Source organism: Capricornis sumatraensis, chromosome 3 (assembly GCF_032405125.1).
Source record: "Capricornis sumatraensis isolate serow.1 chromosome 3, serow.2, whole genome shotgun sequence".
Taxonomy (NCBI): Eukaryota; Metazoa; Chordata; class Mammalia; order Artiodactyla; family Bovidae; genus Capricornis; species Capricornis sumatraensis.
Window position 1 is genome coordinate 24,132,469 of NC_091071.1, and position 26,789 is coordinate 24,159,257.

A 26,789-nucleotide genomic window follows, 5' to 3' on the forward strand; every position below is an offset into this window, starting at 1 on the left:
AGTTATCTAATGATTCATTCACCTTGTTCATTCATGCCATGATTTCCTGAACACCTAATGTGAACCAAACATGACAAGATGTAGGGGAGGAAAGCTTTTCCTTTCTTCCCTTCTAGGTTCTTTGGGGGGGTCTAATAATTAAATTGACATAAGAGAGATTAATGAAAGAAAAATTAATTCCATATGTACAGGAGTCCCAAAGATATGAGGCTAAAAAGAAGTGATCAAAGCAGGCAGATTTTATAACTTCTAGACAAAGAAACAAAGTTGTGAAGAATTGACAGGAAAAAAGGGGTTGGGACTTGGGGTAGAAAATTAGTGAGGAAGTAACCAGCTTTGTTTGTATAGCCTTCTTGACCTTAAATCCCTATGAGTTGTAATAAGGATGTCATCTACCCTGCTGGTGTTGGGAGGGTACCGCCACATGGGAGATTTATTTCCTGCTTTCAGAGGGATAAAGAAGAGTCAGAACATCTTTTTTGCACAGGTGTTTCTCAAGTACCTTTAATTCAAAATAATATGCCAAAGTAGTAGAATTTGAGGTGGCATATTCTGTTATCCCTCAGGAGCTACTGAGAAAGTTAGGAAAAACTCATAACTTCAGAAGTAGAGTCAATGAAGATAATACAGCAGGTCATACTATAGAGAATGATTGAAAGGAGAGCAGAAAAAGACCAAACTGAGGATTAAATAAGCAAGATGAGATGCACTGAGGGCTGAGAGGAAAGGACAGCCCAGGCAGAGGAGCTGGTGGATGCCACGCCTGGTGTGCTGGAAGACAAGGGCATGACTGGAGTGTGGGCACAGGGAAAGGGGAGCACAGAGGGAAATCAGAGCAATGGTTCTGATGATCTGAAATGCAACCTCATTTGGAGGGATTTTATTCACGTTTTTTTGGTATTTTCAGAATGTGTAAGCTAATTTCTTTCAGGTCATTTAAAAAAAATAATAATTTTTTCAGGCAAAGCCTTTAGGAGAAAGGGTTTGTTTTCACGATGTGTGCCTCTTTCTTCCTAAAAGATGTCTTGGACCACTGTGAAAATAGAATCTCGATGTTGGGCTGGTATCTGGGTTTGGGGGTGGGGGGTGACTGCTGTGAGTCAAACCATGGTCTGTCCACTTGAGACCACCACATCGTCCTCCTATGAACCTTCAGAGGCCTGACTCACCGTGACTTTTTTAATGGCCTAATTTGTATCTACTGAAGCTGGACATTGTGTCCCCATGACCAGAAATTCTTCTCTTGGGCATGTTCCCAACAGAAGTGCATATAATGTGCCCCTAGAGACATGCCCAAGAATTAATTCTTAGTAGCCCCAAACTGTAAACAAACCAAATGCCCATTAATAAGGAATGAATAAATAAGTCATGGAATATCCACACAACAGAGTGCTACACAGCAGTGGGAATGAATCTGAAAGTGCAACATGGAGGAATCTCACAAGTGTAATGAAGCCAGATCCTCAAACACATGCTGTATGACTCTGTTTATATGCAGTTCAAGAACAAGCTGTTAGAAGCTAGGGTAACTGTTACTTCTAGTTACCTCTAGGTGAGAGCAGGGTAGAGGCTGGGAGGGGGCACATGGGGACTTCTAAGGGGTTGATAATTTTCTATTTCTTTATCTGGGTGGTATTTACACATGTTTGTTCATTTTATGAAAATTCATCAAACTGTATATTAATTTGTGTACCTTTCTCCACGTAAACATACTTAATTAGAAATTTTTTAAAGGCCTAATATTCTTAGTAAAGGTAAGTAAAGACAGTATCCTTTCCAATCAATTTAACAATAATGTCCTTTTCTGACAGTTTAGCAACTCATTGTGCATTCCTCAAGCCCCAGGCTGCAATTTGTCCTGCCACAGGGTCTTTGCACAAGGGCCTTTTGTCTTCCTTTCCTTCTCTAGCTACTTCCTGTTAACTCCTTTGTATCCTTCAATTTTCAGCTCATAAGTGATTTCCTCCAGGATTTCCTCCTCAACGTCACAGTGTAGGTCATGTATCTTTTCTACTGGTCCACAGAATTTTGCTTTTTAATGCTAACTTTGGGTGTCATTACATACTTGTTTGTGCAGTTATTTGACAATTATCTTCCTCAACAGAATGAAAACTGCATAGCAGAGGCAAGGTCTTATTTCTGTTCACCATTTTATCCCCAGGACCAAACACAGCACTCTAACATGGCACTCCAATGCATATTTATCAAATGAATGAATGAATGAAGGAATCAGTCATGAGAGAAGGAATAAAGGCTTTCTTATGTCATACAAATCTACCCACAACTAACATTGCTCTAGCTCATAAATTCATTTTAAATGATCCATTCTATTCTATAATAGTCTTTGACAGAAAATGTTTTAATTACCTGCCATCATATAACATCGATGATCCTAGCAAGCACAGTCCATTTGTAGCCTTGTGTACATTTTGGCACACTATTATATATCCCAGATATGGTAGATGTGTCTCAATTTTAGAAGCTTTCTGTATGCTTGGCATTTCCTATATGATAGCTGAGAAATGGAAGTCGGGATAGATGACCTTAGAGGACATCCATGTCTCAGCTAATGAATGGGAGACACAGGGCGATAGTGGAATTTTCCTAAGGGTGCAGAACTAGCTGGTCTTTTTATATATCTTTTAAATTTTTTGAAATGACTTAGCAGCAGCAGCAGCATGTTTTAAAAAATAAATCCATCTTCCTTTCACTTTGAACAGTGAATAAGAAAACACGGCTGGGCATGCTTCCTCCTGGGTTTGATTCCCAGGTTCACCAGTGGAGTGGCCAATAGCAAGTTGAAACCTCAATATGTATCCCATAGGGCTACTGTGGAGATGTAATATATGCCAAATGCTCAGCACAGTGCCTGGTCCTTGGTAAGAGTTTGGTAAAGTTTAGTTGTTATTAAAATTTACATCCTTGGGGCTCAGATTGAGGAAGAGAGGAAGAATTGACCTTGGCTTTCAAGGGGTGGGAGTCTAAGGCAAGAGGTTTCTACTCATTTAACTTGGGGAAGATAGGCCTTGCTCCAGTTCAAGAGGAAAGTTCTGTGGGATCCATTTAATTATACCTCTCTCTCCAGGAGTGGTTGAATCTACTGCCTTGGTTGTTTGGTTGAGAAGACAAATTAGCCAGAAAGCATTTCTGTTCTCTGACAGCAATGAGATAGCAGAGTTTGTGAATTCCAGGCCCTTGGTCATCGTCGGTTTCTTCCAGGTACTGCATTCAAGAGGTGGGAGGTGGCTTCTCAGTTGCTAAGGATTCCTATGTCTGGGAGGGTGCGTGGGGTGAAGAGAGGTCTTCCATTTAGGTTAATTCCATGCCCATTCTTCCTTTTTAATGACTGGTTTTCTGAGAAAACTGGAAGGATAAAAAATAAAGAAAAAGTGGAAGCTGAAATGGCAGGAGGAGCTAACTACAAAGGCAGACAGTAATGGGGAGAAAGGAGAAGAGATTAATATATTTTGAACTAATTTTGATAGTATAACTGATCTTTTTGAGGTCCACTTAGAACATCAATGACTAATAAATGATTTTCAAATTGCCCTTGCTTTTGGAGAATGAGTTTCTTATACATCTTTGCTCATTTCCTGTAACTTTGATGACTCCTCCCTTTTTCTGAGCAGAAATCAGAACTTTGGGGTTATACTTACACATGGGGAGAATTTGTACTTTTTTCTCTCCCGTATTACATTTTGACATTGTTTCTGGCCACAGTTTTCTTTCAAGCTAAAGAATGAAGGCTGAAACTACAACCATATCTTAATATGAAGTTCATATCTGCTACTACACGTGATCAAATCAATGGCCTCTTCTGAAAGCAATTAAGGACTGCGTGTGCATGTGTGCTTAGGTGCTCAGTTGTGTCCAACTCTTTGCAGCCCCAGTGACTGTAGCCTGCCAGGCTCCTCCATGGGGTTTCTCCAGGCAAGAATATTGGAGTAGGTTGCCATACCCTCCTCCAGGGGATCTTCCCAACCCAGGGATTGAAACCAGGTCTCCCACCTTGCAGGCAGATTCTTTACCATCTGAGCCAATAGGGAAGTCCATTTAAGAACTAAATTATTAATAAAAAGTCTCAACAACTATGTTAGTAGATCCTTCACTCTCATACTTGGAAAAGGTCAAGTTTATCAATTCTATTTATCTCTGTGTATTTGCCTATTTTGACCTTAGTCATAGCCATAGAGGAGAAGGTAATGACAACCCACTCCAGTACTCTTGCCTGGAGAATCCCATGGATGGAGGAGCCTGGTGGGCTGCAGTCTATGGGGTCACGAAGTGTTGGACACAACTGAGCGGCTTCAGTTTCACTTTCCACTTTCATGCATTGGAGAAGGAAATGGAAACTCACTCCAGTATTCTTGCCTGGAGAATCCCAGGGACAGAGGAGCCTGGTGAGCTACTGTCTATGGGGTCACACTGAGTCCCTTAGTAGCAGCAGCAGCAGCAGCAGCAGCATAGCCATGGAAGTATTCTGGGTATGAAACATCCATGAAGGTGGATTTAGGTAGCCTACCAAAACCACCAAACTTGGAGAGATGAAGAGATGGGTTAGTCCCCATTTTCACCCTGTCCTTAAAATTGCCAGGCATTTTGCTTTCTGTCGAAGCCTCATCAAACATTTCTCCCCAAATAGGACTTAGAGGAAGAAGTAGCAGAGTTGTTCTACGAAATGATCAAAGACTTTCCAGAGCTAACATTTGGAGCGATATCGATTAGACATTCCATTGGGCGTTACCATGTCACCCTTGACAGTGTTATAGTGTTCAAAAAGGTAAGACTTGAGTTTTATTGCTAGTGATGGGTCTCTAGTTCAAAACAATGAACCATGCATGTGCTTTGGGTATAAATTCTGGTTCTGCACTTGTGAACTAAGTGGCATTGACTAGCTGGTTTCTGGGAAACCAGTCTCTAGACGTCTCTCTGACCTTTCCAGCCATTTCCCACTGGGAGCTCCTCCTTTCCTTAACCAGTAAATGCCATTAATTAAGGCTCAGTCTTCTGCCCTGCATTTGCTTCTGGTTCATCCAAGCTTCCCCATCAATCCATATACCCATGATTTACAAATCTCCATCTCCAGCCAGACTTCTCTAATCTCCAGACCTTTAAATCCATCACCAGATGTCTCAACGTGGTCAAGCCTAAGTCATGATCTCCGTTCCAAATCCTCTTCTAGTATTTTCTCTCTCTTTTTGTGAATAGCAGAAACATTTATTCCACCCAGCAGTCACTGAAGAAAAGTGAAGTTCAAAAACCTTTCTCTTATTATCTTCTCAGTTAGGCATTTTTGTCAAAGAAGACACACACAGGGCACATGAAAACAATACAAATGTTCAGCATCATGAATCACAGGGAAATGCGATCCTCTCATAGTGAGATGTCACCATCACTCCCAACTCCTCTGTAAATAAAATCAGAACACCTCAGCATCATCCTAACACCTTCCTCTTTTCCATCCCTGCTAACCAATCCATCAGCCCAATCCCATTGATTTTTAAATTTAAAATATTCCATGAATCTATCTACTTCTTTCTACTGCTACCATCATAGATCAAGTGACCATTCATATCCCACAGCTTAGTGCAATACACATCAACGGGTCTACCACATTTTATCTTGTCCTCTCGAGATATCTTCAAAATTAAAATCTGATGGTTATTTTCCTCCTTCTAATTGAAAGCCCTTTAATAGCTTCCTATAATTTTTTGATAAATATGAGTCCTTGATGAGGGCCACAAGGCTTCCCACAGTCTAACCTCTATTACAAACTTCTCTCCTTTCCCTCTCTGGGATCTAGATCTGAACTGTTCAATACAGCAACCACCAGTCACATGTGACTATTTATTTTAACATTAAAATTTTAGTTCTTCAATCAACTAGCTATTAGTAGATAGTGGCAACTATATTTAATATCATTGATTTACAGAGCAAATCCATCATCTCAGAAAATTCTACTGAAGTGTTACTTTAGACTCTGTAGTTTGGTTCCTGGAATACGCATTATTCCCTCCTTCAGTTCAGTTCAGTTCAGTTGCTCAGTCGTGTTCGACTCTTTGTGACCCCATGAATCTCAGCACACCAGGCCTCCCTCTCCATCACCAACTCCCAGAGTTCACTCAGACTCGTGTCCATCGAGTCAGTGATGCCATCCAGCCATCTCATCCTCAGTCGTCCCCTTCTCCTCCTGCCCCCAATCCCTCCCCCAATCCCTCCCAGCTTCAAAGTCTTTTCCAATGAGTCAACTCTTCTCATGAGGTGGCCAAAGTACTGGAGTTTCAGCTTTAGCATCATTCCTTCCAAAGAGATCCCAGGGCTGATCTCCTTCAGAATGGACTGGTTGGATCTCCTTGCAGTCCAAGGGACTCTTCAAGAGTCTTCTCCAACACCACAGTTCCAAAGCATCAATTCTTTGGCGCTCAGCCTTCTTCACAGTCCAACTCTCACATCCATACATGACCACAGGAAAAACCATAGTCTTGACTAGACGGACCTTAGTCAGCAAAATAATGTCTCTGCTTTTGAATATGCTATCTAGGTTGGTCATAACTTTTCTTCCAAGGAGTAAGCGTCTTTTAATTTCATGGCTGCAGTCACCATCTGCAGTGATTTTGGAGCCCCCAAAAATAAAGTCTGACACTGTTTCTACTGTTTCCCCACCTATCTCCCATGAAGTGATGGGACCAGAGCCCATGATCTTCGTTTTCTGAATGTTGAGCTTTAAGCCAACTTTTTCACTCTCCTCTTTCACGTTCATCAAGAGGCTTTTTAGTTCCTCTTCACTTTCTGCCATAAGGGTGGTGTCATCTGCATATCTGAGGTTATTGATATTTCTCCCGCCAATCTTGATTCCAGCTTGTGTTTCTTCCAGTCCAGCATTTCTCATGATGTACTCTGCATAGAAGTTAAATAAGCAGGGTGACAATATACAGCCTTGATGTACTCCTTTTCCTATTTGGAACCAGTCTGTTGTTCCATGTCCAGTTCTAACTGTTGCTTCCTGGCCTGCATATAGTCTTCTCAAGAGGCAGGTCAGGTGGTCTGGTATGCCCATCTCTTTCAGAATTTTCCACAGTTGATTGTAATCCACACAGTCAAAGGCTTTGGCATAGTCAATAAAGCAGAAATAGATGTTTTTCTGGAACTCTCTTGCTTTTTCCATGATCCAGGGGATGTTGCTAAATCCTTACAATAACCATGTTACTTAAAGACATGGCTCAGAGTGGTTAGGTTACTTGCTCAAAGCCACACAGGAAGTAGATGAAATGATCCAGATGCTGGTTGACTTCTCATAGGGAAGACTGTGAGCCATTGTGTTTTACTTAGGCCAGTGGAAGTCTAAAAAATTCCAAACTAGAGAATAAAATAACCTGATTTGTGTTTTTGAATGGACAACATAGAATCCAGAAGTAGATCCAAATGCATACTGAAATTTAGTATTTAATAAAGATGATGTTTTAGACTAGTAGGCAGACTATGTCATTCAGTGACTAGCACTGAGAGAATTGGGTAGCCATTTGAAAAAAATGAAAGCTAAATCCATAAGTCATTCCTACCACCAAATTAAATTTCACATTGATCCCTGATTTAAAAATATAATAAAACTGTGGAAAGACTAGAAGATACCATAGGAGAATTTGCTTTCTAACCTTGGAGGGAGGGGAAGAGTCCCTTTATGAAGCATGACAGAAACCATAGAAAATATGAAAAGAAACCACTGATAAATTTGGACCATTCAAAAAAATGTTAAATTCTGAGGAACAAGTGAAGGTTACTCAGCCATGTCCAACTCTTTGAACCCCATGGACTATACAGTCCATGGAATTCTCCAAGCCAGAACACTGGAGTGGGAGGCCACTCCCTTCTCCAGGGGATCTTCCCAACCCAGGGATCAAACCCAGGTCTCCTGCATTGCAGGCAGATTCTTTACAAGCTGAGCTACCAGGGAAGCCCTCTGCAGAACAAAGCAGGTCACAAAATCAAATAAAGGCAGGCATTTGATACCATTAAACTTGAAATCCAGAATTAAAAAAAAAAACAAAACAGCAAACTTGGCATTGCATTTAGGAGAGATTTGGTCTATGTTAACGGTTAAGAACATGGGCACTAGAGTCAGACTGCCTGAGCTGGAATTTTGGCTCCATGTCTTAGCTTAGCTTAGTTTAGCAACCCTGGGCAAGACATTTCACTCCTCTGTGCCTCAATTTTCTCAGTTGTAAAATGGGCAAAATAATAATATATGGCTCAATGAGATGTTATGAGGATTAAATGAGTTAATATATACAACATGTTTAGAACTGTGGCTGGTACAACTTGAGCTCTCCATGAGTTTAATTAGTATTAGTTAACTATTACTATGACCAGACAAGAGTGTAGGCCTTATCGAGAGGACAATAAGGCTTATGTTTAAGAAAGAGTCGTATTTTAACAACATCACTCTGGCTGAAGTTTAGGGGAAGGATTGAAGGGAAGCAGGGGGATAAGTTGAAAGACTATTAGGAAACTATTGTAGGAGCCCAGGGAATATGTTTGGACTAGAGGTTGGAATTGGTATAGATATAGAGAAGGAGATGGAGTAGAGAGAAATAAGGAGATAGCTACTTTTTTCTCCTTCCCCCATGGACTTTGATCCTGTGCTACAGAGAATTTATGTAATTTCCTGTGTTAATCCAGGTCATTCTGAGAAGCAGTCATCACGCAGGATTAGTCATGCAAAAATTAGGGGAAATGCCTGTGAAGGAAAACAGAGAGGGGGCTGGGGAAACTTATCAGACCATGATGCAGATCTGACCCTTGGAAGGAAGGAAGGTGAAATGGAAGTCTTTGATTGCAGTGCAGTCCTAAGAAAGTTCATCAAAGTCCTCCATAAGAAAAGTTCTGCATCTCCCAGAAATGCGCTTGCCTTAATACCCTTGAAAAATTCATTGGTTAGGAGCAGTGTGTGAAAAACTGCTCAGCATCAGCACAAATACATTGATGAGATTTCAGAGCAAGGCAGATGGGGCTGTCAGTCAGCTATACTCCCTGCTCTGTAGACAGGAGATTTTCATGGCTTCCCCATATCCATATTCCACCCTCAGGTTAGTCTGCTCAGATGTCTATATTTATTAAGTATCTAGATTATATGTCACACCTGTTAACATGGTGTTTCCCTTTTATCCAAGGGGAAAATCGTGCTATTTACATTTATTAAGTGGTTATGTCATGGATGCTACTGCCCTCTAATGTTTTTCTTCTTTTGTCCAAGGGAAGAATTGTGAACCGCCAGGAGCTTATTAATGACAATGTCAACAAACAAATCCTCAATAAACTTATAAAAGAACAACTCACAGATCTTGTTATTGAATACAACACTGAGGTCAGTGAGCAAAGGGTTTCAGGAGGAGGGTAGCTGCGGTAGCTGTGTGCACAGAATGACTTGTTTTCTTTTTAATTTCAGAATAGGGATCTGATTTACGAATTGAACATCCTGAATCACATGTTGCTCTTTGTCTCCAAAAGCTCTGAGTCATTTCGTGTAATAATGCAGCATTACAAGTTGGCATCGAAGATATTCCAAAACAAGGTTTGTGGAAGTTGCCACTGCTTTTTAGGGTTCTTTGGATAGAAATCAAAGTCCTGTAGACCCTGATGCCATCCATCTGCTTTGCTGATTGTAAATGAATCTAAGAAGAATTGGCATATTCGTTTGCATACCACTCTCCTGATTTGCAGTCTTCTTCCTGCCCAGTGTCTCTTTCTTTCTCACCAAAGCTTTGCTTTTTCTTCCCTCATCTTTTTGAGAAGTCTACTATGGTAACATGATTGTTTTGGCTGCTTTCTTGATGGACCAGGCTCTGCTAAGAGTGGGTGACTGCACTGTGGCTAGAATTTGGCCTGGAGGAGAGGGGAAGGCAAGACCTGAGGTCAGGGACTGTGAAAAGCCTGAAGATGTGAAGCAGTACAGACTGTAGTTGCTGGGGTTCTAGGATTCAGCATCAACAGGCTTCGGTGCAAATTCTCTTCCTCTTAACAAGTGATTTTATCTTAGATGAGTATAATCTCTCAGTCTCAGTCACTGTCAGTGAAAAATGGGGAATTAGAATTAGAAGTGCTTCATGTAAAGCAATGAGCAAATGTACACTAAACAGTGCTTACTTTTATTATTATCATTAGAAACACATCAGTGTTTCCTAAGTATTATATCCATATTTATGTAGTTACCACCGTCTGGATTATGGAGGCTATTTACTTCCTTTTTCTCTTTATTTTTATAAGAAGTAAGGTAAGAAAATTATTCTGAAATTTAAACAAAACAATTAAAAACTTTGAAGACGCAAATGAACACATAATAAAGCCACTATCCACCAACATATTTAAAGACCATGCTACAACCCACCTTATTATTCTCCAGGAAAGTTGTTCTAATTACAAAAACATCTGTTGTAAATGCATTCCTCTGTGTGTGTGTGTGTGTGTGTGTGTGTGTGTGTGTGTGTGTGTGTGCTCATTGTGTCCTACTCATTGTGACCCCATGGACTGCAGCCCTCCAGGCTCCTCTGTCCATGGGATTTCCCAGGCAAGAATACTGGAGTGGTTTGCCAGTTCCTTCTCCAGGGAATCTTTCCAACCCACGGATCCAACCTGCCTGTCTTATGTCTCCTGAATTGGCAGGTGGGTTCTTTATCCCTAGCACAACCTGGGAAGCAATACATTCCTGGTTTATTCAATTTTAACCTAGATTTTTGATGTAATTAAATTGATTACAATCTGATTGCTTTCCTGCTATTTTTGTTATAATGGTCAATTTGTTGTTGCTATGCATTGGAGAAGACAATGGCAACCCACTCCAGCGCTCTTGCCTGGAGAATCCCAGGGACGGCAGAGCCTGGTGGGCTGCCACCTATGGGTTCACACAGAGTTGGACACAACTGAAGTGACTTAGCAGCAGCAGTCACTAAGAGAAGTGAAAGACAAAGCAGAAAAAGAAAATATACCCATCTGAATGCAGAGTTTCAGAGAATAGCAGGGAGAGAGAAGAAAGCTTTCTTAAGTGAACAATGCAAAAAAAAAAAAAAAAAGAGGAAAACAATAGAATGGGAAAGACTAGCAATCTCTTCAAGAATATAGATACCAAAGGAACATTTCATGCAAAGATAGACACAATAAAGGACAGAAATGGTATGTACCTAACAGAAGCAGACGACAGAAGAGGTGGCAAGAATACACAAGATCTATGCAAAAAAGATCTTAATGATCCGGATAACCATGATGGTGTGATCACTCACCTAGAGCCAGACATGCTGGAGTGCAAAGTCAAGTGGGCCTTAGGAAGCATCACTGTGAACAAAGCTAGAGGAAGTGATGGAATTCCAGTTGAGCTATTTCAAATCCTAAAAGATGATGCTTTGAAAGTGCTGCACTCAACATGCCAGCAAATTTGGAAAACTCAACAGTGGCCACAGGACTGGAAAAGGTCAGTTTTCATTCCAATCCCAAAGAAGGGCAATACCAAAGAATGTTCAAACTGTTGCATAATGGCACTCATTTCACATACTAGTAAAGTAATGCTCAAAATCCTTCAAGGTAGATTTCAACAATATGTGAACCGAGAACTTCCAGATGTTCAAGCTGGATTTAGAAAAGGCAGACATACCAGAGATCAAATGGCCAACATCCTCTGGATCATAGAAAAAGCAAGACAGTTCCAGAAAAACATCTATTCCTGCTTAATTATGCTAATTATGCTATGTGTAGATCTCAACAAACTGGAAAATTCTTAAAGAGATGGGAATACCAGACCACCTGACCTACCTCCTGAGATACTTGTATGTAGGTCAAGGAGCAACAGTTAGAACTGTACATGGAACAACTGACCAGTTCAAAATCGGGAAAGGGGTATGTCAAGGCTGTATATTGTCACCCTGCTTATTTAACTTACATGCAGAGAGAGTACATCATGAGAAATGCCAGGCTGGATAAAGCACAAGCTGGATTCAAGATTGCCAGGAGAAATATCAATAACCTCAGATACACAGATGACACCACCCTTATGGAAGAAAGTGAAGAGGAATTAAAGAGCCTCTTGATGAAGGTTGAAAGAGGAAAGTGGAAAAGCTAGCTTACAACTCAACATTCAGAAAACTAAGATCATGGCATCTGGTCCCATCATGGCAAATAGATGGGGAAACAATGGAAACAGTGACAGACTTTATTTTCTGGGCTCCAAAATCACTGTGGATAGTGACTGCAGCCATGAGACTAAAAGACACTTGCTCCTTGGAAGAAAAGCAATGACAAACCTAGACAGTGTATTAAAAAGCAGAGACATCACTTTGCTGACAAAGGTCCAAAGCTATGGTTTTTCCTATAGTCATGTATGGGTGTGAGAGCTGGACAATAAAAAAGGCTGAGCACCGAAGAATTGATACTTTTGAACTGTGGTGTTGTTGGAGAAGACTTTTGAGAGTCCCTTGAACAGCAAGGAGATCAAACCAGTCAATCCTAAATGAACTCAACCCTAAATATTCATTGGAAGGACTGATGCTGAAACTGAAGCTCCAATACTCTGGCCACATGATGCAAGAAGCTGATTTATAGATTGATTGAAAAGACCCTGATGCTGGGAATGATTGAAGGCAGGAGGAAAAGGCAACGACAGAGGATGAAATGGTTGAATGGTGTGACTGACTAAATGGATGTGAGTTTAAGCAAACTCCAGGTGATGGTGAAGGACAGAGAAGTCTGGCATGCTGCAGTCCATGGGGTGGCAAAGAGTTGTACATGATTGAGTTACTGTACAACAAGTTGCTAAGTCATGTCTGACTCTTTTGTGACCCCGTGGACTGTAGCCCTCCAGGCTTTTCTGTCCATGAGCTCCCCAGCAAGAGTACTAGAGTAGGTTGCCATTTTCTTCTCCAGGGGAATCTTCCTGACCCAGGGATCAAATGCACATCTCCTGAATCATCAGGCGGATTCTTTACCACTGAGCCACCAGGGAAGCACAATTGCTTAGCCATAATCCTTCTAGATTAATTTTTTAATTTATCTCTTTAATCTAGATGGGATTTATTTTGGTATATATCAAAAGATTGAGGTTGTTGATTGCCTTTATCCCATTTAGCAAGCTTGTTGAATGTCATTTATTGATTGTGCTCCATTTTCGAGGCAAAGTTATACAGTTGGATAAATACTATTCCAACAGGTCATGCCCCTTATCTTGTTCTCCTCTAACAAATGTCTATTGAAAATATACATGGTTTTAATATGTCCACTTTGTTTTTCACTCTCTCCCCAGCACTTGGAAGACTGTCTGACACACAGTAGGACTCTTAATATTTTGAATCATGAATGACCTGAGAGTGTCCAAATCCAGGGTCTTCAAGAGCCTCTAAATGGTCTCCTTCTTCCACACTTTCTTCTTATCTACAACCAGAGTGGCCTTTTAAAATTATCACCATATCACACTCTGGCTTATTATCCTCAGCAACTTCTCATCTCTTTCATATCAACCCTCGGCTTCTCACTGTGGATCTGACCTTATCTCTCACCATCTCCCATGACTCTCTCCCTCATGGTGCTGTAGCCACACCCTCTGTTCTAGAACACTCTAAGCATTCCCCGTCCCTCCACTCAGGCCTTTTCAGTAACAGTTTTCACTGCTTAAATAAGTGATCCCTGACTAGTTACTCATCATTCAGGTCCAAGCTCAAATGTCACCTCCTCAGATATGCTTCCTGACCTTCTTACAAAATATTGAGCCCCTATGTCACCCTATCTGTGCAGTCCTCTCTCACAGTGCCCCGTCTCATTATCCAGTTGGCACTCACTCATTGCTATCTAATTGATTCATTTCTTTACTCATTTCTTGCCTGTCTTCTCCACTAGAACGTGAGATCCATGAAGGCATGAATTTTGTCTACTTTGTATCCCCAGTACTTAGTAAAATTCCTAGTAGCCACTCTACAAATAGGTGTAGAATGCATGGTTGAATGAGTTATGAGTTTCCTAGATGAAAGAATAATTTAGAATAATAATGAGTTGACATGTACTGAGCAATTTTCTACCTCCCAGTCACTGAACTAAGCCTTTTATATGCAGCCTTTTCATTCTCACAGCAACCCTGCAGGGTGGATACTATTATAATTATCACTTTACAGATAAGAAACTGTAGCACATAGAGGGGACATTACTGTTTTGCCCAAGGAATTGAGATGAAAGCTCAGGATCTCCTGATTTCCTGCAGTTATATGAATGCTGTCTTGCACAAGGATGATGAAACCAGGATGACAGCTAATGCCTGTCTATGCAGTGGAGTTCAGGACTGCACCTGATGAACAGGAGCCTTTATAGAGATGCTCCATAGACGCTGCTATTTACATTTCATTAAGTGCCTTGCTGGGCTTCCTTGGTGGCTCAGACGACAGTCAAGAATCTGCCTGCAGTGCAGGGGACTCGGATTCAATCTCTGGGTCAGGAAGATCCCCCGGAGAAGGGAATGGCTACCCACTCCAGTATTCTTGCCTGGAGAATTCCATGGACAGAGGAACCTGATGGGCTATAGTCCATGGGGTTACAAAGAGTCAGACACGACTGAGCGACTCAAACTACTACCACTACAAGCGCCCTCCCATAGCTTCCCGCAGTTTCTGTCCCTCGCCCTCTCCATACCTCCAATCCAGACAGACATGGGTTTCATTTGATTTGGCAGATCCTTTCCATCCTTGTGGATACAGATGTGCCCAGAAATAGACGTGTCTTCAAATACTTCCAGATCACAGAGGTCGATGTCCCATGTATCCAAATCCTAAACTTAAGCTCCGATGCAAGGTACAAAATGCCTTTCGAGGAAATAACCTACGAAAACCTCCAGAAATTCGGCCAGAGCTTCCTGAATAGAAAGGCTAAGGTAAGCCAGTCCTTGGATAACGATTATTCAGAACCTCAAAATAATTCTCTTTTGGCTATGCTGGGTCTTCATTGCTTCGCTTAGGCTTTTTCTAGTTGCAGTGAGCGGTGGCTACTCTTCGTTGTGATGCTCGGACTTCTCATTGTGTTGGCTCCTCCTACTTCCCAACATAGGTTCTAGGCAAGCTTGGATTCAGTAGCTGTGGTGCACAACCTTAGTTGCCCTGAAGCATATGGAATCTTCCTTGACCAGGGATTGGACCCATGTCCCCTGCATTGGCAGGCAGATTCTTATCCACTGTGCCACCAGGGAGGTCCTCAAAATAATTCTTTTTCTGTCATTCTGCTGGCTTTGGTCATCCGAATGGAAAGGTCAGTCTTATTGTTCTTGTGATGAAATACCCACATCTCCCCATCTCAAATCTATTCAACTTTTGATATCTCCTGACTTTATAATTCCACCATTAATTCGTTATTCTTAAAATTAAGACATTTTCTCTATAGGAATCTCCAATTGAAATGAGCACTCCCAGCCTGGCATCCTCTTAAAGTAGGTTCTTATTCTTCTTTCAGACTATAAAGTGAAAGATTTACTTGGGCACAGGGTAGATGCTTGCTTAGGGGAGAAGATGGGGTGGCATATATGGAGCAATCAGGACTTAACCTCAAAGACTTTAGGGACTAAGGAGGAGAGGCTTCAAAAAGAGGGCTACAAACACTATGTTGCCCCATTATATAACCACCTGCTTTTTATTTAGCTCTTTCTATATCCTCAACCACCCTTCTGAGTTACTTCCTGCTGTGTTAGGTGATCACATTATTTATTTTTCCAAATGCAGATACTCTTGAGAGTAATGGGAGCATTCTTTGGAAGTATTCTAAATGGCAGGAATAAACTGGGACACTCCAGGCAAACAGGAATGTATGATCACCTTCTTTCGGAGGGCTCCCTCTACTTCTGTCCATCCCCCCCACAAACATTGCTTCCTCTGCAGCCTTCTCAAATGAAAGCTGATTTTTCTTTTATGTACAGTATTATCACACACCAGTTGATAAGGCTGGTGTCCTCCATGCCACTTCTAAACCATTTCTCCTCCTTCTGCTTTCAAAAACTCCAAATTCTTTAGATTCCATACCTTTGGACTTTAGACCACCAGCTCCGGCCTCCCATGGCTGTCATGATCACTTCCCTTTCACTATCTGAGGCTGCAGACACGTCCTCCACCCCTATTCTATCCTCATTTACAGAGATGTCAATATCCCAAACCCTCATCTCTTCTCCAGCAATGGTGTATCCATGCCCTCTCAGCCACCTGCTCTTATTTCCATACTGTAGAAGTGGCAGCCCCTCTGAAAGCCTGATTTCACCCTTCCTGTCCCCTCAGTTGCCTTCTCTAGTAGCCACATGGCTACAACCCCTTACCCTTTTTGTGGCTCCAGTCTCCTGATCTCATTTCATAATCCCTTTAGTGCCTTCCTTTGTTGACTTGGATTCCATGTCCATCGCTCTGATGATGATTCCCTTAACTCCTCCGTCCCTTCCACCTTCTACCTCCTCTACATCCCGTAGCATTTCTCAGGCAAAATCACAACTCCAGTTGAACCCATTTAACTTTCCCATTGATTCCAGGCCAATCCTGGAGGAAAAGAACATCACCCTGAGGCAGGCTGGCTTCATGGAGTCAGAAACCAAACCTCCTGTGGGCTCGTAGACATGTTCTGACATTTATAGAAATTTCACTTAATGTGTTCATTCTCTTAATCTTGGACTCTATTTCTCCTCAACCTCATGCCTACTTTCAGTCTGAGGTGAGTATTCTAATATATCACTAAGAAAATTGAAGGTTTCAGACAGGGGCCCCTCATTTTCTATCACCACATCTGCAGATCTACTTGGAGCTCTGCCTGTCCTCTTTTTCTCATGCTGGCTATATCTCAGGAGGTGTTTGTCTTCCTCTCAAGGACCAGCACATCCTCTTGTGTTCTTGGAACAAAGAGGAGTGTCTTTCATCTGACCTATAAGATGTCATGAGTCTGATCTGGCCCATTGCTAATTCTGCATCATTTTCTCCATTTCCCATCCCTCACATCCAGTCCCCATTCTTTTTATGCTCCCTCACAAAGAATCTTCAGGTCCTTTCCAGAGGTGGGGGTAGAGATGAGGGAAGCTATTGTAGGTGCCAAGGCTGGTGAGTTGGGCAAAGACCACACAGCAAGGACTTGTAAGCATATTAAGGATTTGGTATTCTAAGAGCAATGGGAAGCCATATTTGCCTGGTGAAAGTAGAGCCTGCTTTTAGGAGAATAAAGGTGTGAAGAGGATTAGGAGGAGATAAAGAGAGGACACTGTAATAACAGTGACCTAGATGAGAGATGAAAGCTACCTGGGCAGAGTAGTAGCAGTGCAGACAGAAAGGTGTGAATTCAAGAGATATTCAGAAAACAATGGTTGCAAAAAATATATATGTTCTGAGATTTTTCATTGCCTCCTTCAAAGACAAGCAAGAACTGAGTTCAGTTTTTCATTTGTTCACAATATTGACTGAGGTCTTATGATGTACCAGTACTCAGTGGTACTCAATGATAAGGGAAGAAAAGTCCTCTGTGACATTCCATCCACTGAGAGAGGGACACATTAATCACATAACCATAAAATAAATATAAATGATAAATAAGTGATATAGGGAAAGTACCAAGTATTATGAGAATTTATCAAAGCAGGGCTGTGACCTAGTCTGGGGGAGAGTCAGGGAAATCTTCCTTTGAGATCATTCTGAAAGACAAATCTGAGTTAGAGATAATTCTGATAGAGAAGGGAGCTTGGGAATGAGGAAGTGGGCAGAAGGCTAGCCCTTTGAGTGAATAGACCAGTATGGCTGAAGAAAGAAAGGAAAGAATGATGAGCATGGAAAAAGTGGCAGGAAACAAAGTATATTATACTTTGTTTATATATATTTTATAAGTGACATAAATGATCCAGTTTGATTCTTGGGATAATTGAGGACAGCTATATTTTTGGAAGAAAGGACATAGACTAGCTTAGATGTTAATGATGTGAAACCCACTCTCATCTAAGAACTCTAAGAATCATGTATTCGGAATTCTGGAATCCACCCTGGTTTGGGACTCTGCTGCTTTCTCAGCCCTCTGACTCTAGTGCCCTGGACAATCCAGGTTGCACATTTAGCTCGTGACTTTTCTTAGTATTTCAAATGCTTTCCCAAGGCTGCTGTAAAAACAAGAGAAAATTTTCTATTGTTTCCAGCTGTGGTGGGGACCCCAACTGCCAACCAATTTCTGGAGGCTGTTAAAATGTCTCAAATTTATTTCCTAGAAACATCTATCCAGTGAAGAAATTCCAAATTATTGGGACCAGGGACCGGTTAAGCAGCTTGTTGGGAAGAACTTCAACGTCGTCGTGTTTGACAAGGAAAGGGACGTGTTTGTGATGTTCTGTGAGTATCTCTGCAGAGGCCGCTGGAGGCAGTGGCTCCAAAGTTACTTTTTCAAGTGTAGGTTCCTGAATTCTTGGGTACTAAAATCTCCAAAACCTATCAAAGCATCATGCCAAGAATGGTCTTCAGACATCCATAGTTTGGATCAAGATGACATCAGCTACAAAGCAACTCTCCCCCCAGATCAAATCCTTGAAGTGTGTGGAATACCTTTCACATAATTGAAGCTTATGGCTATTTGTAACAACAGTAATACTGATGGCTAACGCTGATTGAATGCTAGCTAGATCCACCAGGCCTGCGCCATCAGTCTCCACTTTATTGTTCTCACCTTGCTGGTGCTAAGCTGCTAAGTCGCTTCAGTCGTGTCCGACTCTGTGTGACCCCATAGACGGAAGGAAGCCCACCAGGCTCCCCTGTCCCTGGGATTCTCCAGGCAAGAACACTGGAGTGGGTTGCCATTTCCTGCTCCAATGCATGAAAGTGAAAAGTGAAAGGGAAGTCGCTCAGTCATGTCTGACTCTTCGCGACCCCATGGACTGCAGCCTACCAGGATCCCTCCATCCATGGGATTTGCCAGGCAAGAGTACTGGAGTGGGGTGCCAATGCCTTCTAGTAAACAGAGTCCCAGGGAAGTGAAACTTTACTAAAGTTATGCAGCTAGTGGGTGACCTTAAGTAAGTAAGGGATTGGGACCTAGTCAGCCTGAACCCAGTGGCTACACCGGTAACTGCTGTACCAGTATAAGTTAAGTAACATCAAATAGTCCATATTTAACACACCTGAGTTGGTGCAACCAAAACGAAGACTCACGTCATGCATGTAAAAGACCTGGAACAGTGTCTGGCATCTTGTAAGCACATGATCAAAGGCAGGTACTATTGCCATTATTTCCCCTGTTATGATTATTTCCAGTGTTCACCCAGGGACTGTTGCTCTTCCTCCACTGTTTCTGATTTGCATGTGAAAGCCAAAAGCCAAGGGACCTTCTCTTTCACCCTGAGGCACAGAGAAGGGTGGCAATGCAGTGACTTCAGATACCTCTTTTATTTAACAGGAGGAGTTGATATTTATTGAGCACTGATGAGTTTGCTGTTTATACACTTGCTCTCATTCCCCCTCTAACCAAGCCTCTTAGGAAGGTACAGTGGATTTCCCCATGATACAGATCAGGGAACCTAGCCTCAGAGAAAAGAATTACTTTAGAATTACCCTAGATAACATAGCAAGTAAGCTGCAAGACAAAAAGTTCAAATCGAGGTCTGTTGCCATCATTTCCTAGAGGGTGAAACAAGGACTGGGTTACATTATGCAGGCCTTTAAAACTCTCATTGAAATAGACATTCATCCATGGAGCCAGGTTTTTATAGTCTGCATGGCTGAATAACCATGATCTTTTACTTTTAAGTGAGAGGCTGGGGAGGCCTTTCTTTCCTCATCTGACACTGGGAGTCTTGAGAATGCTCACTTGGTTTTGGTAAAAAACCAAAGCGGTCTTATGTTTTTTGGAATCAGTGTTGTCAGATTAGCCTCATGACTATAGCCATTAGGCCCCCTTGGGTTCCAACCCAGGGCCTGTTGATCTCCAGGGAAGCTGCCAGGATACAGCCAGGAGAGTAGATGATCACAGAGGCACTCAGTCTGTAAATTGAGGGATAATCATCCGAATGTAATATCCAGGAACTTTGAGCCACTCCCCGGACAAAGCCAGAATCTTTAATGGAACGACCAAGGCAAGGTTGTTTCCCTTCCATGCTGGAGCTGGTCCCGATTTCTCCTCATAGTTCCAGGTGTCTGGACTATCCACAGAGCTTAAGGAACTATCCGGAGGGAAGTCCAGTGTATCTTTCCCAGCGACAGTCGTGCTTAGCTCAACCTCATGTTCACTTCCTAGGTGGACTTTCCTCCATGGGACTGAAAGGGGTATGATACAATGGTCACATGTCAAAGCAGCCTGTCTGCTAATCCCACTTCCTCTGCTTAAATCACTAAGTGACCTTGAGCTGTAAGCTTAACTGCTGTTGGAAAATTCTTGTGCTCTCTCTCACATACACAAATACACATACTTCTTGGAAGAACATAAATATTTTTTTCTCGGTTTGGTTTTCCTCTTCAGCTGGATGGAAGGAAACGTTAAAGGGAAATCAGAGAATAGAAGAAAATGTCTCAACATGTTAATGTCTGAGTAGAAGGGGGACTAGGTTATTTTTTTTTCTAGTTTATTTAGTGATGATCAGATACTATAGCTGAAATGTAAGATAACCTAACTGAAGTAAGTGAAAGTGAAAGTTGCTCAGTTGTGTCTGACTCTTTGTGACCCCTTGGACCATACAGTCCATGGAATTCTCCAGGCCATGATACTGGAGTGGGTAGCCATTCCCTTCTCCAGGGGATCTTCCCAACCCAGGGATTGAACCCTGGTCTCCCACATTGCAGGTGGATTCTTTACCAGCTGAGCCAGGAGGGAAGCCCAAGAATACTGGAATGGGTAGCCTACCCCTTCTCCAGCGGATCTTCCTGACCCAGGAATCGAACCGGGGTCTCCTGCATTGCAGGTGGTTTCTTTACCAACTGAGCTATCAGGGAAGCCCAAGATAACCTAACACACTATTAAAAGAGACAGGGAGTGCAATTAGTATGGCAGCACACCATCAGTGGAACACGGTGATGGTGTCTATGGGGGAGTGTGGCTTTCAGGGTCTTTATGAGTGTGAGCTTGAGTGATGGCCTTTCTTTTCCAGATGCACCCTGGTCCCAGAAGTGCATGGTGTTGTTCCCAGTGTTGGAAGAGTTGGGCAGAAAGTATCAAAACCACTCCACAGTCACCATTGCCAAGATCGACATCACGGCAAATGACATTGAGCTGACGTACCGGGAACAGTACCCCTTCTTCAGACTCTTCCCCACTGACTCTCAAAAAGTGAGGGGCTCTTGGGATTCACATAACTGGAAATGTTATATTATTGTCAAGGACTCAGTTTCTCTCAGTCTCCCTCTACCTTTTTCCAAATCAACTTCATTCTCAGCTCCAACTCTTATTATCTTTTCATATTCAAGTTAGAGAAAAATTTCCACTAGCTTTCAGAAAATGCCCAACTCAGTCTGATTGGGTCCCCCTAACCCAATCATTGTGGTAAAGGGGATGCTGGTGTTTTGATGGTCAGGCCTAGGTCAAATGGTTCCCTCTGGTATTAGAGCTGAGCTTCACTCAGACTACATGGAATCAGTCACCATGTGAGTATTGGGGGTGGGGTGGTACCAGAAGAAGGAAGATTTCATGATGGAGACAATTAAGTACTTTCCACTTTGGTTTTAGAGCCATTGAACATCACCAGTGTTCATGGAATACACACTTCACGCTACTTTGGTATGTGGGGAAGAATGTCAAAGAATCACAACCAAGGTCCCTGGTCCCAAGAAGAGTATGATTAAGTGTTGGGTAAAGTCATGGAATGTGAAGTTAAGTGGGCCTTAGGAAGTATCACTGCGAACAAAGCTAGTGGAGGTGATGGAATTCCAGTTGAGCTAGAATTCCAGTTGAGCTATTTCAAATTCTGAAAGACGATGCTGTGAAAGTGCTGCACTCAATATGTCAGCAAATTTGGAAAACTCAGCAGTGGCCACAGGACCAGAAAAGGTCAGTTTTCATTCCAATCCCAAAGAATGCTCAAGCTACCACACAATTGCACTCATCTCACATGCTAGTAAAGTAATGCTCAAAATTCTTTAAGCCAGGCTTCAGCAATATGTGAATCATGAACTTCTAGGTGTTCCAGCTGGTTTTAGAAAAGGCAGAGGAACCAGAGATCAAATTGCCAACATTTGCTGGATCATCAAAAAAGCAAGAGAGTTCCAGAAAAAACATTGATTTCTGCTTTATTGACTATGCCAAAGCCTTTGACTGTGTGGATCGCAATAAACTGGAAAATTCTGAAAGAGTTGGGAATACCAGACCACCTGACCTGCCTTTTTAGAAACCTATATGCAGGTCAGGAAGCAATAGTTAGAACTGGACATGGAACAACAGACTGGTTCCAAATAGGAAAAGGAGTACATCAAGGCTGTATATTGTCACCCTGTTTATTTAACTTCTATGCAGAGTACATCATGAGAAACGCTGGGTTGGAAGAAGCACAAGCTGGAATCAAGATTGCCGGGAGAAATATCAATAATTTCAGATACGCAGATGACTCCACCCTTATGGGAGAAAGTGAAGAAGAACTAAAGAGCCTCTTGATGAAAGTGAAAGAGGAGAGTGAAAAAGTTGGCTTAAAGCTCAACATTCAGAACGCTAAGATTATGGCATCTGGTCCCGTCACTTCACAGCAAATAGATGAAGAAACAGTGGAAACAGTGGTTGACTTTATTTTTCTGGGCTCCAAAATCACTGCAGATGGTGACTGCAGCCATGAAATTAAAAGACGCTTACTGCTTGGAAGGAAAGCTATGACCAACCTAGATAGTATATTAAAAAGCAGAGACATTACTTTGCCGACTAAGGTCCGTCTAGTCAAGGCTATGGTTTTTCCAGTGGTCATGTATGGTTGTGAGAGTTGGACTGTGAAGAAAGCTGAGTGCCAAAGAATTGAAGCTTTTGAACTGTGGTGTTGGAGAAGACTCTTGAGAGTCCCTTGAACTGCAAGGAGATCTAACCAGTCCATCCTAAAGGAGATCAGTCCTGGGTGTTCATTGGAAGGACTGATGTTGAAGCTGAAACTCCAGTATTTTGGCCCCCTGATGTGAAAGAGCTGACTCATTTGAGAATACCCTGATGCTGGGAAAAATTGAAGGTGGGAGGAGAAGGGGATAACAGAGGATGAGATGGTTGGATGGCATCACTGACTCAGTGCACATGAGTTTGGGTAAGCTCCAGGAGTTGGTGATGGACAAGGAGGCCTGGCGTGCTGCGGTTCATGGAGTCACAAAGAGTTGGACACAGCTGAGTGAACTGAACTGAACTGAAAGTCATGGTCTGGCCTCATCTCCAAATGCAATTGGCATTAAATATGGAAGATTCTGGAGGGCAGATATGGCTGGAAGTCTTCATGAAAATATGACACTTTGAAGAATGGTAGGGATTTAAATCAGAAGTGTGTGACTTATAAGTAGGGAGTATAATATAAACAAGGGGGTAGGCAGAAGGCTAACCACAGAACTTTGAAAGAGATAATCATCCTTCTGGTGTAGAAGATGCACATGGAAAATGAGGCTAGATTGAAAGGGTGGAGGGACCTGGTTCAGATCTTCAGTTATCTGAAAAGGAGTTTAGACAGCCAGAGGGCAGTAAGCAGTTTCTTAATCTTCTTAAAGACTGAAAAAGGAAAGGAAGCTAGTGACAGCTGAGCAAGAACATATGCCAGACACTTTGTAAAACAAATATTCTTATTCTTTAGTAATAAAATAGCATATATATCTATATATATAGTGCTTCTATGAGTCAAGCATTGTTTTAAGTGCCTTTTGCATGTTGTTTGCGACCCCATGGCCTGTAAGCCCACCAGGCTTCTCTGTCCATGAGATTTCCCAGGCAAGAGTACTGGAGTGGATTGCCATTTCTTTTTCTCCAGGGGCTCTTCCCAGCCCAGGAATAGAACCCAGGTATCCTGCATTGCAGGCAGATTTACCTCTGAGCCACCAGGGAAGCCTCCTTTTCACATAGTAACTCGTTAAATCCATATAACAACATCATGAGAGAGGGACTGTTATTATCTTCATATTACAGTTAAGGAAACTGAGTCATAGAGTGGTTAAGCTTCCAGACAACACTGCCAAGTGGTGAAGCCCGGGTTTGAGCTCCAACAGTGTGGCCCCATAGTTCTTGCTCTGAACAACTACATCACAGCCCTATGATGGAGGATATTTCATTATTCTTATGGCAATGAAAGCTCAGAGAAGTTAAGGAACTTGCTCACTGCACTCAGGTTGTTAGGAATTTGACTCCGGATTTGTCTGTGGAGCAATCCCTGAGTATCCTTCAGGAAGAGGCTACCATTTCAACTCTGCTCCATTTTCTTCCTAGGCTGTACTGTACAATGGTGAACATACCCTGAAGGGCTTTTCTGACTTCCTGGAAAGTCAAATCAAGATTCGGATTGAGGATGAAGATGAGGTAAGGTGAAACAGCAGTAGCCTAGACCATTCTGTCCCACACAGAACCATCAAGAGCTCAATAGATTAGGAAAGAGGGTGCCAAGAGTTCTACAATCTTGTGGCAGAGAATGGAGGTTGGATGACTTTAGTTCAAGGACACATGCTATTAGAAAGGCAGAGTTGAGAAACACAGAAGGACAAGGTCTCACACAGCTCCCAGGCTGCTTCCCTAGGTCCACTATTCTTGAGTGCTTAACCACACGTCTTGATGTGCTGCTGTGCCCTGGCATTGTTCTACAATCTCCATTCCCTCCCAATTCTGTCCATGCCTCAGTAAGGCTGTCTGCTGGAAGGGGTCATCTGTATTGGTTAGGATGCTTTGCGTTGCAAATGTCAGAAACTATAGCTCATCAAAGGTGGGTGGATTCTGGAGCTCAGAGTCATTTTCTGTCTCCCCATCTCTGTTTTCCTCTGTTTGCTTCATTCGCAAGCAGGCATTTCCCCATGGAGGGGCAGTGACTGCTCCACAGCTCTCAGCTAACACCTTCTTAGCTTGCAAACAAAGTATTATTAATAATACCAGGTAGTCCTAGCACAAGTTCTGGAGCGAATCTCAGTAGCCAGGCCTGGGGCAGTGGCACCTCTGGGCTTAGAGCAGTGAAAGGCTGCTTGGCAGTGCAATGACAATTACTGCATAATTCTTGCCTCTATTTATTTTTCCTCCTCCAACTCATTCTCCCTCCCTCTCTTCTTTTCTTAAATAGCTACTCTCTGTTGAGCAAAGTGAAGAGACAGAAAAGGAGGTATTAGCGGAAGAAAAGGAGGAAATTTTTATGAAGAAAGAGCTACCAGAACAGAATGTGCCTGAGCTGGAGAATGTGACCAAGCTCGAAGGGCCAACTGAACTGAAAGAAAAGGCTGAGGAGGAGAAGGTAGCTGAGCCAAAGGAACTTCCAACACAGGCGGAGAAACCAATGGTGAAGGAAGAACTGTAAGGCTCTCTAAAGCCAGGAAGAGAGGGTGCCCATTTGCCAGATCCTGGCATCATTTTCTGAGTTGATCTACTCCAAATAAAATTCTATAACATTGTGTTAGGTGGGTGGAGGCTGGATAAAAAAAGCCCTTGAATGTTTTTGGCCCCGTGTTACTCGTTACCTTTTTTCTGCTTGGTGTTGCCTTAGAAGAGCTGTTTGGCCTTGAATTCAGATAGGGCTGCAAGGGAAGCCATAATAGTAACATTAAATGGGTGTTTACAACATACTGGGCATTCGCTTAGTTCTCACAGCCTCACTGAGAGCTAGGTTTCATCATCCCCATTTTACAGATGAGAAAACTGAGGCAAAGAGAGGTTGAACAACCAGGCAGGATCACAAGGCTAGAAAGCCCTTGAAATATGATTCTTGGCGATCTCACTCCACAGATGGTGCACACATCACCATCACCACTACCACATTAGGATCCCCAGAGAGGGTGGCTGATGCTTTCAAAGAGGTGGAATGATCTTTGTATGCTTTATTTTAGCACAGTAGGAAAGAGATTTGACCCAAAATCTCTCCCTAGTCTTTCACATCTCAAAATGACCCATTCTCATAAGCAACCATATGCTAGGCTAACCCTCAAGTCCCTTCTTTTATTACAGTAAAAGTAATTCCACCAAAACACGTGACTCCTCCTACTTCCTTCCATGTGACTCCATCCACTATTTCCCATCTCCAGCCACCAGTCTCAGCCACAGAAGTCTTCTAATTGGTCCCTCTACTGCTGCTCTGTACCTCCAAGGCCACCCCCGCCCCCCACCAACATACACACAATCCATAGTCCCTAAAGCTGTTAAAGTGATCTTTTTAAAAGCCATATCATGAGAGCTTACGGTGCTACCCCGTTTTTCTAGTTTCTAGTGGCTACCTGCCATTCATGGTTCCTTCTTCAAAGCACTCTGACCATTTGTTTCCATCCTCACTTTTCCTGCTTCCTCTGACTCTAATTCTTCCTGCCTCTCTCTCATAAGCACCACTGTAATTGCCCTGGGCCTGCCCAGATAACCTCATCTCAAGATGCTGATCTTAATTATATCCACAAAGACCCTTTTGCCATGTAAGATAACATTCACACAGAGAAGGAAATGGCAACCCACTCCAGTGTTCTTGCCTGGAGATTCCCAGGGACGGGGGAGCCTGGTGGGCTGCCGTCTATGGGGTCGCACAAATTCGGACACGACTGACGCAACTTAGCAGCAGTAGCAGCAGCATATTCATGTTGCTGGTTTGTGACATTCACTTAATTCAGGTGTAATAGACCTCTTGATAAAAGGAAAGCATAATATTTTAGGGACTAAAGTCTATACAACCCACCTGG

General features: G+C 42.5%; 1 protein-coding gene across 1 annotated transcript in view; it reads left to right on the top strand.

Moving 5' to 3' along the window:
- Nucleotides 1–25,429, top strand: part of PDILT (protein disulfide isomerase like, testis expressed) — a 47,017-nt gene extending 21,588 nt beyond the window's left edge. The window contains exons 3-11 of the mRNA XM_068969574.1: nt 3,086–3,219; nt 4,643–4,780; nt 9,251–9,361; nt 9,443–9,568; nt 14,693–14,890; nt 18,224–18,344; nt 21,086–21,264; nt 24,364–24,453; nt 25,199–25,429. Coding sequence (XP_068825675.1) covers nt 3,086–3,219; nt 4,643–4,780; nt 9,251–9,361; nt 9,443–9,568; nt 14,693–14,890; nt 18,224–18,344; nt 21,086–21,264; nt 24,364–24,453; nt 25,199–25,429 — 1,328 coding nt within the window. The remainder of the gene's footprint in view (nt 1–3,085; nt 3,220–4,642; nt 4,781–9,250; nt 9,362–9,442; nt 9,569–14,692; nt 14,891–18,223; nt 18,345–21,085; nt 21,265–24,363; nt 24,454–25,198) is intronic.
- The last annotated feature ends 1,360 nt before the right edge of the window (nt 25,430–26,789 follow it).